General features: G+C 41.8%; 1 protein-coding gene across 2 annotated transcripts in view; it reads right to left on the bottom strand.

The window, feature by feature from the left end:
* Positions 1 to 20536, bottom strand: part of SNX24 (sorting nexin 24) — a 95736-nt gene extending 75200 nt beyond the window's left edge. For both annotated transcript variants that reach the window (XM_074931440.1, XM_074931441.1), the window contains exon 1: positions 20386 to 20536. In XM_074931440.1, the coding sequence (XP_074787541.1) occupies positions 20386 to 20445 (60 nt within the window). In that variant the 5' untranslated portion in view covers positions 20446 to 20536. The remainder of the gene's footprint in view (positions 1 to 20385) is intronic.
* Positions 20537 to 20824: the final 288 nt, after the last annotated feature.

Below are 20824 nucleotides of genomic sequence, written 5' to 3'. Positions count from 1 at the left end.
GAGAAGAGAAGGCTCCAAGGAGACCTTATTGCAGCCTTTCAGTACTTAAAGGGGGCTTATAAGAAAGATGGGGACAAATGTTTTAGCAGGGCCTGTTACGACAGGACCAGGGGCAACGGTTTTAAACTAAAAGAAGGTAGACTGAGATTGGACAGAGGGAAGAGGTTTTTTGATGATGAGAGTGGCGAGACTTTGGAACGGGTCAGCGGCCCAATCTAGAGAAAGATGTCCCTGTCTATGGCAGGGGGTTGGACTCGATGATTTTTAAACATCTCTTACAACTCAAACCATTCTATGATTCTGTGAAAGGGGACTTATGTTTCCAAGCTGTCTATACCAAGAGAAGGGCCCTAAGCTTATTAGAAACCCTGATTCCCTCTCTGTGGTAGTAGAAAGTAATGCAATGCCAAAGCTGTTGCCAAGCCAGCTTCAGTATCAGACATACTACTACATCAGTAGGCTGCTCTGATCAAACTACAGTTTTTTAATCTGTATTAGTTTCAAGGCCCTGATCTCTGTCCAGTAGTGCAAAGCCATGCTCTCACTGCATGTATGTAAGAGAATATTTGGCTGACTTGCGGATTTCCACACTTAGTTTCTTCTAAGAGTATGCTTTCATGGCACTTGTCTCTTCTGCCCCCTGCTAGTGGCTGGGCAGCCCATGCACACACCAAGCTCTCAGGTTAAAACCATCATGAGTATGCTAGTCAGTAATCAAAGTTAAATATTTTGTTTCCAGTGTTTGAGTGATCCAGCACTGACAGTCAATGTATGTCAGCCATCAGACAGGTTATCTGGCTACTAACTTGCCTTCCCTGGGGAATGATAAATTAGTCCCCAATGCTTTCCTGCAAGTCTGCTCATAATTTGTAAATGGAATCATGTTTTACTATCTACAAACCAGAAATTAAGAACTGTTGCAATGAAGGAGGTAAAAACAGGATGTAACTGGGGACAGAATAAATGTTGACTTGTGTTGCCTGCTTATCACACTGCCTATCATAACCTGACCTGCTACTTTAAGAAATACAGAAATTGTCTGCCTGAGACATGCGGAATAAAAAATTTTTACTGTAATCATGTATCTTGTTAGTGATCATGATTCTTGCATACTACAGATGTTTACATCAGTTATCATCAAACATCCTGCTAATGTCAAGGACAGCAGTGAAATACAAGGTGTTTACATTTCATGTTGAGGACAGATGCACATCACCATATTGGTGTACACCAAGCCTTCTGTTTTAAAGTATTACTCTTGCAGGAGCTGTAGAAGATTCTCTGATCATTTCCTTCGTGTTAATGGCAAAAAGCTATAACTTAACATGATCAGTAAATTAATTATCTCAAGAATTAAGTGAAACTCAACTATCTGTGGATGTCTCTGGCTAAGAGGACCACGAGAGCGCTAGAGTGGCATGTGGCAGAGCACTATTGTACTGCCTCATTCTGCTTGCAACTTCTGGCAAAGGACTCAGTCTGTGATGCAATGGAGCATATCAGTGCCCTACAGAAAGCACATGGGAAAAAACACAAGACTTTTCTGACAGTTATCACATAATGCCTCCTGCATCAGGGCAGAGACAAGGTCTGTATCTGCATTACCAGTCAACATGCAAGACACATCAGGAAAAGGAGAGGACACTGATATTTGAGCACTGAAGTAAACAGTAACAAGCAGTAGCTCATCCCACAAAGTTAAACATACGTGCCTGACTAATTTAATACCCAAATGCAACATTAGACAATACCTACAGTTTCTGCATAAAAAGGTATGCAACTTGGCAACAATGGTTGCCCTACAAATCCCCCTGAAATATTCTTTAAAAACAAAATTCTCTGATCAGTTCCTGAAAATATTTGGGGGTAAGTGGCACAAACTGCTTGGTCTTTGCTCTGTTATGTCTGTCATTAGTAAACTTAAAGATCCTTCTAACTTTCCAAACTTGAAAAATCTACCTTCATGCCTCATCAGATGAGACAGGATTGAGGTGGAACACATCATCACAGAATCATCACAGAATCATTGAGGTTGGAAAAGACCTTGAAGATCATCCAGTCCAACCATTAACCTAACACTGACAGTTCCCAACTACACCATCTCCTGCAGCGCTATGTCAAACCAACTCTTAAACACCTCCAGGGATGGGGACTCCACCACTGCCCTGGGCAGCCCATTCCAACACCGAACAACTCCTTCTGGAAAGAAGTGCTTCCTAATATCCAGTCTAAACCTCCCCTGGAGCAATTTGAGGCCATTCCCTCTTGTCCTGTCGCTTGTTACTTGGTTAAAGAGACTCATCCCCAGCTCTCTGCAACCTCCTTTCAGGGAGCTGTAGAGGGCGATGAGGTCTCCCCTCAGCCTCCTCTTCTCCAGACTAAACACCCCCAGTTCCCTCAGCCGCTCCCCGTACGACCTGTGCTCCAGACCCTGCACCAGCTTCGTTGCCCTTCTCTGGACACGCTCGAGTCATTCAATGTCCTTTGTGTAGTGAGGGGCCCAAAACTGAACACAGGAATCGAGGTGCAGCCTCAGCAGTGCCGAGTACAGGGGTCAGATCCCTTCCCTGTCCCTGCTGGCCACGCTATTGCTGACACAAGCCAGGATGCCCTTGGCCTTCTTGGCCACCTGGGCACACTGCTGGCTCCTGTTCAGCCGGCTGTCAATCAACACCCCCAGGTCCCTCTCTGACTGGCAGCTCTCCAGCCACTGCTCCCCAAGACTGTAGCACTGCTGGGGGTTGTTGTGGCCCAAGGGCAGCCCCCGGCATTTGCCCTTATGGAAACTCCTCCAGTCGGCCTCAGCCCATGGCTCCAGCCTGTCCAGGTCTCTCTGCAGAGCCTCCCTACCCTCGAGCAGATCAACACTCCCGCCCAACCGGGTGTCATCTGCAAACTGACTGAGGGTGCACTCGATCCCCTCGTCTAGATCATCAATAAAGATGTTAAACAGGAGTGGCCCCAAAACCGAGCCCTGGGGGACACCACTCGTGACCGGCCGCCAACTGGATTTAACTCCGTTCACCACAACTCTCTGGGCCCAGCCATCCAGACAGTTTTTTACCCAGCAAAGCGTGTGCCCATCCAAGCCATGAGCAGCTGGTTTCGCCAGGTGAATGCTGTGGGAAATGGTGTCAAAGACCTTGCTAAAATCAAGGTAGACAACATCCACAGCCTTTCCCTCATCCAATAAGCAGGTTGTCCTGTCACAGAAGGAGATCAGGTTTGTCAAGCAGGACCTGCCTTTCATAAACCCATGCTGACTGGGCCTGAGCATCTGGTTGTCCCCCATGTGTTGTGTGATGGCACTCAGGATGAGCTGCTCCATCAGCTTCCTGGGCACCAAAGTCAAGCTGACAGGCCTGTAATTTCCCAGATTGTCATTCTGACCCTTCTATATGGGTGTCACACTGGCTGATTTCCAATCAGTCAGGACCTCCCCAGTCAGCCAGGACTGCTGGTAAATGATAGAAAGTGGCCCGGTGAGCACCCCAGCCAGCTCCTTCAGCACGCTCGGGTGTATCCCATCCAGTCCTATAGATTTGTGTGTGTCTGTGTGATGCAGCAGTGCTCTTCAGGTGTTAATTCTGGAAATAGCTCCCGCATGGCTTTTCCCTTCTATAAAAACGTGTCTGTCTTCTTTTTTAATAAACAGATGAGGACAAACAGCTGGACTGGGGTTAGAGACCCAGAGCTCTGATCAAGACTCCTGTCACTCCTTCCCTTGGGCTGCTTTCTGCTTCACACTAAGCCACCAACCTAGCCACCTCTTAATAAGCTACCCTTCTAGAAATTCAAACATTTAGAAAGCTTTCTTTTTATGGCAGATATTATACACCAGAAGTGTACTGAGGTAAGTGTGGCACTGAACTTTTGCAGTTTCTTGACTAGCTTATAGAGAAATGTTGTCCCTAATGTTCTGCACCTCTCTTCATTACAATATACATTTACAGTTATCGAAACAGATACAGGTGGTCCAGTTCTTAAGTACTAAACAAGGTGCATACTCAACACAAATGCTTTACTGAATAATATTAGCAGTGTTTAAAAAAGGAAAAAAAATCTCATGTGACAAGTCCACTCAAAGCACCGCTGTCATCTCATAATTTAAAGCTGAGAGCAGAAGAGATTGGTTACCTCTCAGGAAGACCTTGCAAAAGGCTCTCTTGAGCAAACTAACAAATGATGTTTCTTATGCTGCATGCAGAGACAGAGACGGAGAAGCTCATGATTGTTTCAGCAACCGTTCCACTGTGAGAAAAGATCAACTTTACATGAACTCTCAAGAGTTTCAGATTTTATAAGGGATAAGAGGTTAGGTATGGATACAGGTAAAATTTTTGAAATAATGCAAAGGATAGTTGCTGAGTGTCAAGGGAGCTTTACAAAGAGAAGCTTGAGGAAGAGTTTGCTGGGAGATGGCCAGTCAGAACATCCACACAATTACTTTCATGCGTTTTCTACGTATTATCTTCCAGTACTGAAAGACCTCAGGTCTATTCTGGCTCTGTATTTCTGGGAGTTATCTGCCCCACCCTGCTGCCTCCAGGCAGGACCAACTATACTTCTTAATTTTGGTAGAAACAGCTAAGCCTCATACAGATGGAGTTTCCATACCCTACTCCTAAAGGGTGTTCTGGTGCTGCAGTATCTTTACTATTCAACACCATTTCGTCATTAGTCTTTCTCACTTCTGGTGAACAGGACAGAAAATTGCACAGCATAGGACCATGACACCTCCAAGACACAGACTGACTGCCTCTTTTATTTTTTCAACAGCCTTTTACACAACTGAAGATTGTTAAGTTCCTGCTCAGTGTTTTCTTTCTGATCTTAACAGACCCTGGTGTATTTCCTTCTTCACACTGATCAGAGGTCCAGAGAGCAGTCTCCTGTGAACACTTCCATATACTCACATTTTTCTTAGAATGCAGTACCTAAAATAGGATATGGTACTCCATGCTTAGTCTACACTCATCATCACTGACTTTTTTTTCACATTCATCTTTTGAAACCCCAACATGCATTTGCCTTTTCTGCAACACCATGACATCAGTGACATGATCATCTCGCGATGCACAATAAGCCCAAGATCCTTTCAGGAATATCTATTACTCGACCTGTTGGATCTTACTCTGTGCTAATGAGTATTTTTGATAAATACAGCACTTGGCATCAGTTCCTAATGAATTAGTACCCCATTTTCCTTTCTCAAATAATCTTTCCAATTCAACAAAATTATTTTTAATTCTTTTCTTGTTTTACAGCACGTTCACAGTCACTTCACCTTGGTGTTGATAGCAAACTTAAATAAGGACACTCCTATCATCCAGGTCATTAAAACATCAACTCATATAGGACCTCAAAGTGACCCCTCTGCAATACAATTCAGTATACCCTTCCACTGCATGTGCTTCTGTGTACCTGCATACACATAAGTAAAAACAAATGTGCGTTCATGCATGTTCTGCTCCATCTGAATATAAGGAGGTTATACTGACCATAGTACTTTGTTGGTTTTGATGTTTGCTTAGTGGCACCTTGTTTAGATTGCCTTCAGAAGAAGGAGTAGAAAGAAGCTGGATTCACCTAACTTGTACTTTCCACAACCAGCCACATTTTAAAACTAGAAAATAAGGCAGCATTGCTTTACTGATGCACAAACAACATACACATAAGCTAGCACATCACAAAAATTCACATTGTTTTAAGAAGTCATCCTGTAAAAAGCTCCATCAAGAAATAAAAGTAAACATACTTTTAAAGTTGGTCTACATGAAGCTTAAAAAGAAACTGTCCTTCTTTCTTTTTATGTGCAATATTGAACAATGAGTTCTGATTCTAACCCAGAATTTCTCTGAGGAACTGTATAACACTATTGTATTTTTCTGAATATATTTAGAACAGAAAAGGAAAAAATGCAGGCTCATTTAAAAATTCTGCTTAGCTGTGCAAAACTGCTACGCAAATGTGGAAGCTACAGTGGGAAAGAAAGTGGCAGACTTGCTAGCGGGGTGCTCAGAGTTACAATGCTGTCAGAAATTCCCTAGGTAAAACTAAAAAGAAATAGATTGTGTTCAAGCATTTTTATAAATTCCTCAGAGATACCATAAATATTAATAAGAACATATTTTAAAACAGTCAGTTAAATATTAAGGCATGTGCATGTATGCTATACTAATGTAGAAAAAATGAATAAAATCTGTTCTTCCCACAGGATTCACTAAATATTTTTTTTTTTTCTTTTTTTGGCTCTCCAGAGAAATCCTTGCTAACCTAAACTAACATGTCCAAAATAACAAGATTCAATGATCTGGCATTTTTTAAGAACAGATTACTGACATGGTTTTGAACAATTCTTGGATGAAATCACTAACATTAACACCTTCACATTAATCAATTGGTGTCAGCAGAATTCTGGAGAGCTATGCTGCAGGCTCCAACACCAAAGTAGTAATCAATTAAGGAAGTCAGCTGAAAAAAATGATGCAAAGATCAGAGTTGTCAATGGCAAAATAATCTCATCTCAGTGGTGTCAAAGGAAGAGTAAAAAAATGCCACACACTTACTTTATAATGCAAGAAAACTATTTCAACCAAAGATTTAGTAATCCAATAATTGTGAAGTAACTATTGCAATTAAAATCTATGAAGATATTCTTCAGGAATCTATATTCTAGACCACATGTATGTAATTTTATGAGATACATTTCAGCATAATTTGTAAAAGCTTTTTTTTTACATTTTTAAGGAACATATTCACTAAACAATCCAGTCATTTTAGTTAGCACTAAAACTCAAAAGATTAATACAGAGTTAAACACCAAGAAAAAAAATATATACAGTTTAGTTCCCAAAATTAGTTAACATTTTTACACTTTTCTTTTTGAACAGGGAGAAAAAAAGCCACTGATTTTTGGCTATACGTTCCATCTATACACAACTCTTAAGCACAAACAACACTGCTTTGTTGAGCTGCTAAGTTCTTGAACCTGCTGAGTTAGCAAAGATGTCCACAGCAGGGTGTTGAGAAGGGGAGCATTAAATAACACTCAAAATAGGGTTCTCATTTCTCCATACTCTTTGTTTGGCTATCACCATCATGAGGGCCTCTACCATGCTACATGCCATAGAAAGCTACCTGACACAATCTGTAGTGCATTCTTTACCTTCCACAAGCAAACCATCAGAATCTATTAAAATTACTTTACGCTGATAGCACTAGAGACATGACAAATCACAGGCCAAGAGTCAGATACCAAAGAATGTGTCTCAGGACGTTGGGGCCAGGCCCATTTGCAAGCAAATGATATTGTGTGAAGCTGGCATGCTCAGTGCATGACAAACTGATGCAATTTCAGTACTGTCGGAGAAGCTGGGTGAGATTTCTCTGATGCTGGCTGTGGTTAGTGTACAGAATTGTGCAGAGTTCCCAGATTTGAATCACTTGGGGCCTGAGAGGGCTTCACTTGACAAGCCACAAATAATTACCCTACACTCTTTCTATTGTACTCTATTATTTTGCCTCTTATCTCTAGGCTTTGAGCACTCATGAACAAGCAAGGTCGCTTCTATTTTGACCATGATGCAACAAAACATTGTTCTTTTGTGATATGATAAATAAAACACAGCTCTGCAGACTAAACATTTTTATCAGGTCCATTTTCCACTTTTATAAGCAACAACAACTTTGGGAGCTTGTTAGTAGAGTAGAGGTTGGAAACAACCATGCAGGCAAGCTCATGAGCTTTTCACTTAGGAGTGTGATACAGCTATCTCATTGCTGTAAAAACTCATTTGAGAAATGGGGCATTAAGTTCTTAGCTCATAACAGATAACAGTTATATCTCTTATTACTTTAAGCATGCTTTTACCCCCCCTTCAAATCTGAAATTTTTGACAATTTAGTTGGCAAGTAGCAAAAAATAGTTTTGAATGTGCAGCATATTGCCAGTTCTTTCCCAGACATCAAATACACTCCAAAACTAAAGTAACTGCATTTTTTGTATCAGTTCACAAAACGTATTACTTAAACACCTAGGCAGTTAGGAAGGTTATGTGTTGGTGGTATTATCCTGGCTGTTGAATTTAATAAGAGTAATGACATTAATAACATTCACACTAAAAAAAAAAAATTAAAAAGGACAAAAGAAAAAGCAGTGGCTTTCATGATTTAAGAAACTAACTTCTAGTCATCTTTTCTTAGTTTATAGCACAATTTATTTTTTCAGAAGAAATTGTCTTCTTTATCCCATGGTCTAGGCAAAAATCAGGCTTTTAATTTAGAGTTCCATATTACAAACAGATGGTACCAGGTTTTTTTCTGACTTCTTAAAACTACGTTTAGAGGTTTTTCTAAAGCTGCAATTAGATACAAACCATCTAATAGTAAAGGAAAAATACAAATACGAAGACTAAATGCATGTAGAGAAAAAAAATATTCTACCAGTTACCTTAAAACTGTTTCTGATTCCCATTAATGTATTCTCCTTATGTTTATTTTCCAGATAAATACATAGTAGCAAGTAGGCACCAAAAGGTAAAGAGAAAATGTTTAATGGACTTAGCTGCAACTGGTGAATTTAGGAGTATATTCTCCTATTTTCTCTCTAATTCAGGCCAACATAAGGATTGTTTTATTTGAGAGGAGACAATTACTGTCCTCAATAATACTCCAAACAAGTTCTTACCCAGTTGTTTTAAAACACAAATTTAAAAATTTCCTTCTTCTCAACTGGCACTAAGACTTTATGGCAAAACATGGAAGTCTGACTGTAACATTTCTGCCAAAGGAAGGTAAAACGAAAACTACCAAAGGAACAGATTTTGATATAAAGGAGAAATATGCAAAGGAAATTAAAAAAAAAAAAAAAAAAGCATACTCAGCTACAATTCAGAATCTACTTGAGCTTTGTAATCTCTTTGTCAAACAGGAATTTTTAAAACAAGCAGAGGAAATAGTGCAAAGATTGTTCTTGTACCAATCACACATCCACATTGAGTGCTCAGCAAAAGGAAAGGCCTCTAACATTTTTTAATCAATACCAAAAATAGATGTTTTCAGTATTTACTGACTTTTTATGCTCCCTCATTAGAATGTAAAAACAGAAGTTAGATCTTTGACTTTTAGGGGAAAAGCGGATCTTTAAGTAAAACCTAGTTTTTAAACGTTCTTTTAAGAATCAAGTGTTTTGGAGTTTCATGCAGCATATGTCATCATGGGACATAAATTTGCTTAGAAATCAGAAAAGCAATAGGCTAATATATTTTCTGATTCTATAATGGCATAGCATTTAACTTCAAATTTCGTTTGCAATTTTTTCGTGAATATCCATTTCTTTCAAGTAAAGTAAATATTTTTATAACATTCCCTGGCATTACCATAGATCTATTAGTCCATTAATTTATGATTAAACTGAAGACATGTTCCTTACGTTTCCGCATCTCAAAAGAACAAGAAAGTTAGATTATAATTACCATCGCAGCTTGACTTCAAGAAAGAAGCATGACCAGGGAGTCCTATTCCTGGAAAGAGCCTGATTACTAAGCCAAGAGTATGGAAGGGAATCTATATGCAAAGCAACAGAGTCCTGTGCAAGACCAGAAGTAAAAGCAGTTAGCTGAAGTACCTATGGTCACTTTTCATAAAAGCAGTTCGTTGTAATCAATACAAACTTGCTGCTGAACAATTGATTGTTTCACCACATAATCAAGATTCTTTGTCCTTATGTAAAAGATGATAGGAAAGCTTTAGATTTCATTATTTTCCAATTTGGAGATACTGCAGCACATGAATACCTTCTGCCCTGGTATAAAAAGGGAATCCATTATAAAAAATGAATCAATTACAAGGAGAGACAAGAAGTATAAAAAATAAAATAATGAAGACTGGTAATTCTTATCTCACAGCTTTCAAGGTAGACTAGTGGGAAAAAAGACTTTCACATAAGTTCTATAACATATTCACTATATTAAATAATTTAGTCAAACAATAATAATACCATTTGAGATAGATATTACTTTTCACAGCATCTCATCAGGCAAACAACTATTACCAAGTGTAGACATTCCCTTTCAAGAGTGATTTTTGAAACTGTGTACCATGTACACAACTCTACAGCTGTCACCTAAAGGCCCTTGTTTTAACTGGGACCCATAAACACTGTGACATACAAAAAAATAACATACTAAATGGAAGATGCAGTGGAGGTTTGGCTGTCATTTCTTATAAATTAGATAAACTACACTGCATCTCTAGATACACTGGTGGCAGTTACAACACCTAAAAGCATCTTCTCAAAATTCCTATTTACAGATTTTCAGAACTGCAGATTGTTTCGAACAGGAGGTGGAGCTCTCACTGCACCAGCAGAGGAGGAATGAGAGGAAAGATTGTTTAGAACCTGGAATGGAGAAAGTACTCCTTTCTCATGTTGTGCTCTTTCTGTTCCATCTTATTTCAATGTCTAAAAGTATCCAAGTTTTACTGTTGTTCCCTAAATACTTTAAGAAAGCCCCAACAACCATACAGTGTTTACTGATTTATGAAATGTGAAATATTTATAACATGATATATAGGTTGAAATAATAATAAAAAAAAGACTGTTCCTGGAAAGACAGTATCCATGTTCTCTCTACAGTATCTTTATCATCAGGACATCTAAGAATAAATGGTTTCTTAACAGACATACACTTCTCCTTTCATTTCCCATTAAAAATACAATGCCACTTTCAAAGGGAATGATGACACTTCTGCTTTGACATCAAAAACCCCTTCCAGAATGCTCTGCAAAACACTATTTTAGCCTTCTGCAAGACACAGAAAGTTCAGGCTTATAGAAAACTGAAAATGAAAAGTCGATGCAAGTCCTCATATAACTCTTATAAACAGGAGAAAGAATGGTTGCTTACAATAAGAGTATTCAAAATACAGTATCTGGAAAGCCTCCATTAGCACACTTCCACGGTGCATACCTAATCTAAGTACTTCCACTGTTCCCAAATGTAGCACTGAATTTCTACCATCAAGAGTTCTGCCACACAAGCCTGTCTTCTCTATGTTCTCCTCACTGACAGAGCACCAGGAAGACCTTTCTCTACCTTGGCAGAACTGGCTCAAGACTGACTAAACTTTGTCTTTGTTGGCTTGTTGGGTAAGTAATGCAATTAGGTCACTAAGCTGAAGTATAAAGTCCCATAGATTTATTTCCTATTTCTTGTGAATTCAAGATGCAATCATTACAAGAGTCACTAAGATTTACATATATTCAGCCTCCATACAAGCAATCCTTTAAATTCCTCGATATATAAAAAATTCACAAAGGAACTTAAAAAGAGAGTCAGCTAAGGCCAAGAAGAACGTGTTCATGTAAATTAGCAGTACAGACAACATTCTTCACAAAGACTGCAAAAATTAAAATCTATAAGCGGGTGGATACCTGGTGGTATTTTCCAATGGATAATTTTGAATTGAAATGGTTTGAAGAATTGTCATTTAAAGTTTCTAGTTATTCTAAAAATAAATACCTATTATTAAAAAGACAGCTTTCTAAAACTGCTCCTGTAATACTAACTTAATTTATTTAATAACCTAGTCTCTGCTGTAGATGAAAAACCATCTTCAGCTTCTTTAGGACTCACCAGTATCCTAACATAAAAATGGTATCATATACTGAAATTCCAAGATAACTTCAGAAATTCCAGGACAATGTTGACTAAATATCAACTAAACCTGGAATGAATCACATTAGGCATTGAAAATTTCAAAGACTAATTAAAATGTGTGTTACAGTAATTAAGAAAATGATAAATCTATTACATCTTTCCTTCTGTTGTGTTTTAAAGCTCAGTGTGTTCTCACACTTCATAAGTAAAGAATGTACATGTACCTAACACTGTTGACAGGATTTTACAAGTCTCACAACTTGATGCTATATGGCCAGAAAACACTAGCAGGAGCAGTTAAGCATGAATCCTCTGGTGATATAATTCCACTGGAAGCGTTATTTTATTAACAAAGTTTTACCACTACTACCTCTCAAAAATTCAATGGAATTCAAATATATCTTTATTGTGATGCACGTTTGAATGCTCTGCTACCCCTCATCTTTCTGAAAATGTAACTTCCTCATCAAAACTGCAAATCAGTAGATCTTGGGAGAGAATTGGGTAATGGATGTTTTGCAGTTATGGTTTGCTGACACAATGTGTCAACTTATAGTCTTTAGGATAGTAAATTGATACAGGCAATCATGCTGCTATTTCTTTATCCTACTGCTGACCTCCTCCCAGGAATATATCAAAAGTGATCTCTTGCTCAGAGAAATCTTACATGGCCCTCTCCACTAGGATTTCATGACTATGATTCAGAGGGGTTTTGACTGATTGCACAACAATTAGAGATCACTGGAGCTGTATGTTTCTGTCTAATGTGTCTACAACTAGATACAGACTAAACACACAAAAAATGAAACAGTTTTAACTGACTGTTAGGTATACATTCAGTCAGTTTTTCACCTTGGTTTTATCTTTTTAGTTTCTGCCTTAGCTGCCTTCATGTACACTGTAAAATTCTCCGTGTCTTACTTTATACTCTTTAATTTCCCACTGCATACGAAGTGGTCAGTTTCATATCACTGACTTAGAAGTCGGTCAACAGAAAAACTGACTGAAAGAAAGAAATTTAATCATCACTGCTGAAAAATACACAAGTTAACAAAAAACCTAAGCAAAAATGTATTGTCAGTAGCAGCAATCTTTGGCCTAAGTTATCACATCTTCCACTAATACATGCCTCTTCATTGGAACTGAAAATACAATAGTCAAAATAGCATTTTAATGACATTACAGAATTACTAGCATCTGTCAAATTAACTCTATCCTCTTCATCTTCCCATGTTGGAGAGACAAATATCTGTGCAAACTTACTCTGACTCCCTTGTGGAGTATCCATAACATTTAAAAATTCTCTATAAAGACACTAAGACCATAAAAAAAGTCTAACTGATATAACAGATCTAATACGCCTGTTTCACTTCCTTGAACTTGGAGTTACCAGTCTGTCACTGATTTCAACAGGACTTGTGACACAAGATAACATGTGGTGAGCTTGTACAAGCCAGACTGGTAAGGAAGAAATCTTCATACCAGGAGATTTCATACTTAAGGCATGCTGAGCCTGTTCAGATTTTTTAAAACTACCAAGTTCACACAGTCCAGCAACTCACTGAAAGGGTTAGAATAGTAATACTTGGAAGTGTTTTTACATACTTACTCACATAATTATTTCTTCCATGCTTTATAACTATAATACTTACAAATATTCTCACTTTATCTTTCACATTTATCATTTGCTGTTGTAGCACACTCTTAGGCTTCATATGGAAGAACACCTAAAAACTGCCCTTTCTGACTCTATACACATTTAGTCTAGAAATAAAGAATGCCAAAATACATAAGCTATACCAAACTTTAAGTTGGTGTAGCTTTATACTTCCACAAACAAAGAGTATGGACTAGTAATGAAACTGCTTCTTCTAAAGAGGTAAAGTCTATGGACTTCCAAAAAATCCACAGTACTTTCGGATCTTACATATCATATCTTACTTCCACAACATTTGCAACTCCAGGAGCAATTTGGGGAGTAGCATTGTAAGTGTTAATTAAAAACGTAGTAAGCACATGTGTCAGTCAAGTATGCCCTCTGCTCTACAACACATTTAAATTTATGTCACCTTGACCTGCAATATACCACCGTAAAATTTTTTTGGTCAATATAAATCAAATGTACACTAATTTATTCAGTAAGTTTCCTAGCATCTGAATCAACATTAGAAATCTAACTAGTATTTATTATCCTGTTATTGACAAAGGGGGCATATTTAAATGATAACAAGAACACATGGGTGTCATTTCGAAGTTGAATTGTTCCCTAGGGACTTCCTTAGTAAGCGTCTACATTTAAAGGTCATTCACTGCCAAATTATGAACAACTGTTGCATTTATTAGCACAGGCTCAATAGTTTGGAAGCTAGTGTCATCAATTTAAACTGACAATGAAATCTAATTGTCCACAAGGAAAACAGACATTTTCCTTATTCTGCGTTTTGTCATTTTATATATACCCTAAACAGAACTGGAACAACTGCAAGTTTATTCTGTTTTGATTGGGAGGTTTTGGGGGGGTGGGGTGGGGGGTGGTGGAAAAAAGGCTTTCAAGGTTTTATAACAGAAAAAGAGTGCTTTAGTAGAACTGAGCTCCCGAAACAAAGACTGAAAAGAGCATGATTCCCATTTACTCTGTTGACAGAGCCCTATTTCAAGTGTTGCATTATCGAATTTTCCCTCATTTTATTCCCTAATCTTTTCTTTCACTACACTGGCCAAGACCCCACCTCTTCTATTTCTTAATTTCTCTGTAGTTTTCCCTTTGAAGCTAGGGAGAAGTTTCCAGTTTCTGTGGCAAGTCACTTCCACCCTCTCCCCAGAACTGCATTCTGCTTCTACAGCTAGTTGGTGGTTGATGGGTCTCTGTCCATTCCACTTTTCTAGTGCTGCCTAGTTGTACCAAGGGGGAAAAAATAAAATAACCTGAAACAACAGGTTTCCAGGAAAGAAAGTTTTGTTTGAAAACAAACCAGTAACTTGGCTACGAGCTTCCTAAAGAAAAGGACAAACACTCTTGTGTCTTTCCTTTCCAGGCAGTGAGAACACACAGCTGCAAGATGAATTCAAGAGGAACTGGATTCTGTTTGATAAAGATAAGGAATGAGAAACCTGGAGATGTCAGGGAAGTGTGTTTTGGTAGCCATGCAGAGCTATTGTGCAGAGGAAGAAGTCTCCTTCCAGTCTCTCATTTCATGCATGAGGTCATCACTACCACTGTTTCTAGCAAAGAAACTAGGACCACCATCACCATGCTTCTCAAAAAACCCTTCTTCAACCCCGTTTCTCTGCAATGACCCCTGACAATCACAGTGCAGAAGATACCCTCTGTAATCCCCTGGCATGTTACTGGGCTGGTGGGGTGCCAGCATGTGACCAATCTTCTATCTGCCCCAAGCTCCTTCATCATTTTCTGATACTAATCACATCATCTCCGATAGTTCTTTGTTTCAGGTACTCCAAGAAAACATTTTAATTCTGAGCAAGTTAGCACTTCTGGGAAAGAGAATAATAAAAGATCAACCGTGTAAAGTAGCACTCCTGTGATCACAGACTCATAGAATAGTTTGAGTTGGAAGGGACCTTTAAAGGTCATCTAGTTCAACACTCCCTGCAATGAGCAGGGATAATCTTTCACCAGGTCACGTTGCTCAGAGCCCCATCCAATTTGCCTCTGTGAGGGAGGGGGCATCTACGACCTCTGGGCAACCCATTCCAATGTCTCACCACTCTCACCATTAAAAAAATTCTTCCTTCTGTCCAATCTCAATCTACCCTCTTTTAGTTTAAAACCGTTGCCCCTGGTCCTGTTGCAACAGGCCCTGCTAAAACATTTGTTCCCATCTGTCTTATAAGCCCCCCTTAAGTACTGAAAGGCTGCAATAAACACTCCCTGACGCCTTCTCCAGGCTGAAGAATTCAACTCTTTCAGCCATTCTTCACAGCAGAGCTGTCCAAAACAGACCAGCCTCTGTGCCATGGCCAAGCCAATTAGTGATGGTGGCTGCACCTCTGTGATAACATATTTAAGAAGGGGAACCTGGGTGAGAGAGTTGTGAGGAGCAGTTGTGAGGAAGACACCTATGCACACACCAAGGTCAGTAGAAGAAAGGAGTAGGAAGTGGGGGATATGCGCCAGTGCAGAGATCCTCCCCGCAGTCTGTAGTCAGGTGGCAGGGCCAAGCCCTCCACCATCCATTGAAGTCCATGGTGGACCAGATGCCCACCTGCAGCCCATGGAGGACCCCATGCTGGAGCAGGTGACTGTGCCTGAAGAAGGCCAGGGCTCTATGGGAAGAAGCCTTTGCTGTTGCAATTCAGTGCTGGAAAGACTGCAGCATCTGGGAGGAATCCACACCAGAGCAGCTCTGGAAGCACTGCAGCTGGTGGGAAGGACTCATGTTGGGGAAAGTTCATAGAAGACTGTCTCCTGTGAGAGGGACACCATGTTGGAGAAGGGGAAGAATGTGAGGAATCCTCACCTGAGGAGGAAGGAGCAGCAGAGACAAGGTGTGATGAACTGACTCCAACCCCATTCTCTGTCCCCTGCACAGCTGAGGGGGAATGGTAGAGAAACTGGGAGCAAACCTGAGCCTGGGAAGGAGGGGTGGGGGGAAGCTTTTTTTAAGACATGGTAATGCTTCTCACTGTCCTATTCTGTCTGTTAAGTGGTTGTGCTGTTAGTGTCTGAATTAGATTGATGTTCTTTTTTCTTCCCCTAACAAGTCTGTCTTTTGCTCAGACTGTAATGGGTGAGACATCCCTCCTTGTCCTTCTCTTGATTTCCAAGCCTTCTGCTTTATTTTCTCCTTTCCATTCCTGATGGGGAAAGGACGAGTGAGTGGCTGCAGGTGCTCAGTTGCTCTCTGGGCTCAAACCATGACACTCTCCTCTGGATCTGACCCAGCAGGTCCATGTCTTTGTTGTACTGAGGGCCCCAGAGCTGGACACAGTATTCCAGGTGGGGTCTCTTGAGAGTGGAGTAGAGGGGGAGAATCCCCTCCCTCGACCTGTTGGCCACACTGCTCTTGATGCAGCCCAGGATACGGTTGGCTTTCTGGGCTGCGAGCACACATTGCTGGCTCATGCACAGCTTTTCATCCACCAGTACCCCTTCTTCTCCACAGGACTGCTCTCAATCCACTCATAAACCAGCCTGTACTGATACCAGGGATTGCCCCAAGCCATGTGCAGGATCTTGCACTTGGCCTTGTTGAACTTCATGAGGTTCACGTGGGCCCACTTCTTGAGATTGTCCAGGTCCCTCTAGATGGCATCCCATCCCTCAGATGTGTCAACTGCTCCACTCAGCTTGCTGTCATCTGCAAACTTGCTGAGGGTGCACTCAATCCCACTGTCTATGTCATTGATATTAAAGAGTACTGGTCTCAGTATGGACTCCTGAGGGACACCACTCCTCACTGATCTCCATCTGGACTTAGAGCCATTGACTACTACTCTGGATGTGACTATTCAGCCAATTCCTCATTCACCAAACAGTCCATCCATCAAATCCATATCTCTCCAATTTAGAGAGAAGGATGTTGCGGGGGATCATGTCAAAGGCCTTACAGAAGTCCAGATAGATGACAATCCATAGCTCTTCCCTTGTCCACTGATGCACTCACTTCATCACAGAAGGCCACTAGGTTGGTCAGGCAGGACTTGCCCTTGGTGAAGCTATGCTGGCTGTCTCAAACCACCTTCCTGTCCAACACGTGCCTTAGCACAGCTTCCAGGAGGATCTGTTCCATGATCTTCCCAGGCACAGAGATGAGGCTGACAGGTCAGTAGTTTCCAGGGTCCTCCTTTCTACCCTTTTCAAAAATGTGTGCAATGTTTCCCTTTCTCCAGCCACCAGAGATTTCATCTGACTGTTAAGACTTTTCAGATATCATGGAGAGTGTTTTGGAAACTACAGCAGCCAACTCCTTCAGGATGCTGGGATGCATCTCATCAGGTCCCATACATGTTCCTCAGGTGGTCTCAAACCTGATCTCTCTTACAGTGGGAGGGAATTTGCTCCCTGCCTTGAGGTCTATCCACTCGATAGGAGTGGAAAGAGAGGTTGTCAGTGAAAACTGAGACAAAAAAGTTAAGTATCTCAGCCTTCTCCTTGTCTGTTGTTACCAGTTTGCCAGTTGTGTTCATTGGGGGGTATACTTTGACCTTTATCACCATACTGGTTTAATGTTAATACTTTATATAAGCTCAATAATGCAAAATAACTGTAATTGGATTACCTGTACAATTTCATAGGAAAAAAATCATACTTCACTCAGATACACTGCACTAGTCCAGGATTGCACCCATCTCCTTTAATTTGAAGGTTACATTTCAAAAAGATTCGATATTTCACAATGTCACTTCTTCTGCTTATCTCAACTTTTCTAATTCATCAAATTCAGGTAGCACAGAACTGGTGAAACATCTACTTAATCACAAATTCTTCAACTCTGCAGTTCCCATGTTTTATCTACCAAACCCACAGCTTCTGACTGTTAACCCCACATAATGAGGTACAAAATAATGACAGATGATGTGGTCCGGACACAGAAACATTCAGAAGCTCCAACCATGCAAGTGAAATCACATTTTTGCTCATACAAAGCAATTCCTACGTTTTTTCTTAGGCAAATATCTCTTCCAACACAGTACCTTCCTAGATAGTACAGAGCAACAGTAAGCTCACATTAACCTCAGTTTGCTGGAGGGAGGGCTTACAGTGTACTCATTTGCATTGGCCATGAATTTCTATGCTTGGAACAATACTTATGCAAATTATTTAGCAGTGTAACAAATTGACAATTACATTAGAATAAGCCTTGCTCATGCATAGTCCATAAGCTCTTTAAAACATAAAGGAAATATACCATGCTATTATCAGAACAGAATTCCATACCCTCTCCCACAAGCATGTCTGACACAGAGGAACTTTAGCTATGACTTCTAGTACAGTTTCAGTCAGGGAGATCCTTGAACTAATGCATCTGATAGTGTAAAGCATGATAATTATTGTATGGAATGTGGTATAGGACCCCCTCATCTGATTAAAGATGCAAAGTAATCATGCAGGAACAACTGCCAAACTCTACTGAGCTACAGCAAGTTTCAGATGCATGAGTTTGACTCATCACCAGTGATAAGAGAGGAACAGTCCCGTAATAACCAACAGCACTGTAATAAACATTTTCACCTTCAAGATAATTTTCTTTAAAGACAGTTTCATTTCTGATTTCTTTGAAGCTTACACAGCTTAACATATATAAAATTTTCAAACCCCAATTCTCTAGATAGCAGGATTCACTGACAGAATTAAATAAAAACTCACTAAAGCCAAATAATAAATATATATATATTGCTATGGAAAATCCTATTTGTGCGATATGCATATCTTAGAAATCACTGTTACTTCAACTAACCTGACAATATTTTAAAGCTGGTTTCACTCTCCAAAATCACACAGACATGTTGTAGGGGACAACTTGCGTTAAAGTTCAACTAAGAGGCAGAAACATTAATGCAGTTGCACTCCCACATTAACATATATAAAGTGGTTTACAAGGCTTGTAAATAGTTGCCAGGACTGAGGGCCAGAGAATATACAGCATCGGGTAGTTGCACTTGTTTCACGCAACTATGCCTACATGGATCAATCTTCTGGCAATTCTACAGGATTAGGATTTTTTCCTGGTATTTCTTAATAGCTCAGATCTACTGAACAAACAGATCTAATAAAAGATGCTAGCTTTGAATATCCACCTTCAGTCAAACAGCCTGAGCTTTTGTCGAGAGCATTCCATCTCCAGACAGCAATACATGTTACAGCCTAACAACTCCATGGGATGAGAAAACCACTGAGACTGAAAAGGACCTCTGAAAATCGTGTGGACTAAGTCCTCTGCTCAAGCAGGGTCAGCTACAGCAGTCTGGCCAGGGCCATGTCTAGTAAGGGTTTGAGAACCTCCAAGAATGGAGTCGTTGTTCACAGTTGTCTGGGCAACCTGTTGCAGTGCTTGACCATCCACATGGTAACAAAACAGTTTGGACTTATGTTTAAATGGTATTCCCTGTATTTTGATGTGTGCTCTTTGTCACCTGTCCAGTCACTGGGTACCAACGGGAAGAATTTGGCTCCCTCTTCCTCATTCCCTCTGCTCAGATTACTTCTAGAGTGATGAGATCCCCCTGAGCCTTCTCCAGGCTGCACAGTCCCAGCTCTTAGCGTTTCCTCCTGCAGGAGATGCTCCAGCCCCTTCATCGTGTTTGCCTTCCTTGGCCCTCGGCACTGCACTGGACTCGCTCCAACGTCTGCACTGGGGAGCCCAGACCTGAACCCAGCGCCCAGATGCGCCTCCCTTAGCAGGACCGAGCGCCAAGGAAGCACTATCACTCCCCACCCGCTGGCCACGCGGCATTAGCCACGGTCGCTCCCACGACCGCTCCACAGCAAGAAGCTCGCATGGGCAGGTGAGGCCCGACGGGCCGAAGGGCGCAGGGCAGGGCAGGGCAGGGCAGGGCAGGGCAGGGCAGGGCAGGGCAGGGCAGGGCAGGGCAGGGCAGGGCGGCCGCGCCTCGCACCGCACCGCACCGCACCGCACCGCACCGCGGGCCCCTAGGACCGGCACCTGCACGGCGGCCTGACTCCCGGCGCAGCCCCCGCTCGCCGCCTTTACATCGCGCCCCCCGAGGCACGGGGGTATCCCGCCCCGCCGCCCCTCACCGTGTAGCCCCGCTCCAGCTCGCTCTCCTCGTAGCGGAACGAGGGGATGTACACCTCCATGCCGGGCCGGGGGGCGCCGGCACCCTCAGGGCCGCGGGCTCCCGGCGACCGGCGGCGCCGCCGCGGCGGCCATCTGCACGCAGCACGTGACGCCGCGCACGTGACTCGAGGCGGGGGGGCGGGGCGTGGCGTGGCGCGGCCCCTCGGCCTCGGCCCCTGCGGCCTCGCCCCCCCCGGGGCCGAGGTGGCGGGGCTGGCGGGGACGGGCGCTCGCGCGCCCGCGGCGGCCGGGGGAGGGCGGAAGGCAGGGCCTACCGGCGGGCCGGACCCGCTCCCCGGCTGTGCGAGGACACGGCGCCGCGGGGCAAAGGGAACGGGCGGCTGCCACCCCTCCCGGCCCCGCCGCCTTTCCCCGGGGTAGGCGCGGGGCTGCCGGCCG

This window comes from Athene noctua, chromosome Z (genome assembly GCF_965140245.1).
Source record: "Athene noctua chromosome Z, bAthNoc1.hap1.1, whole genome shotgun sequence".
NCBI lineage: Eukaryota > Metazoa > Chordata > Aves > Strigiformes > Strigidae > Athene > Athene noctua.
The sequence above is the reverse complement of the archived record's forward strand: the minus strand, read 5'-3'. Positions and strand labels throughout refer to the sequence as shown.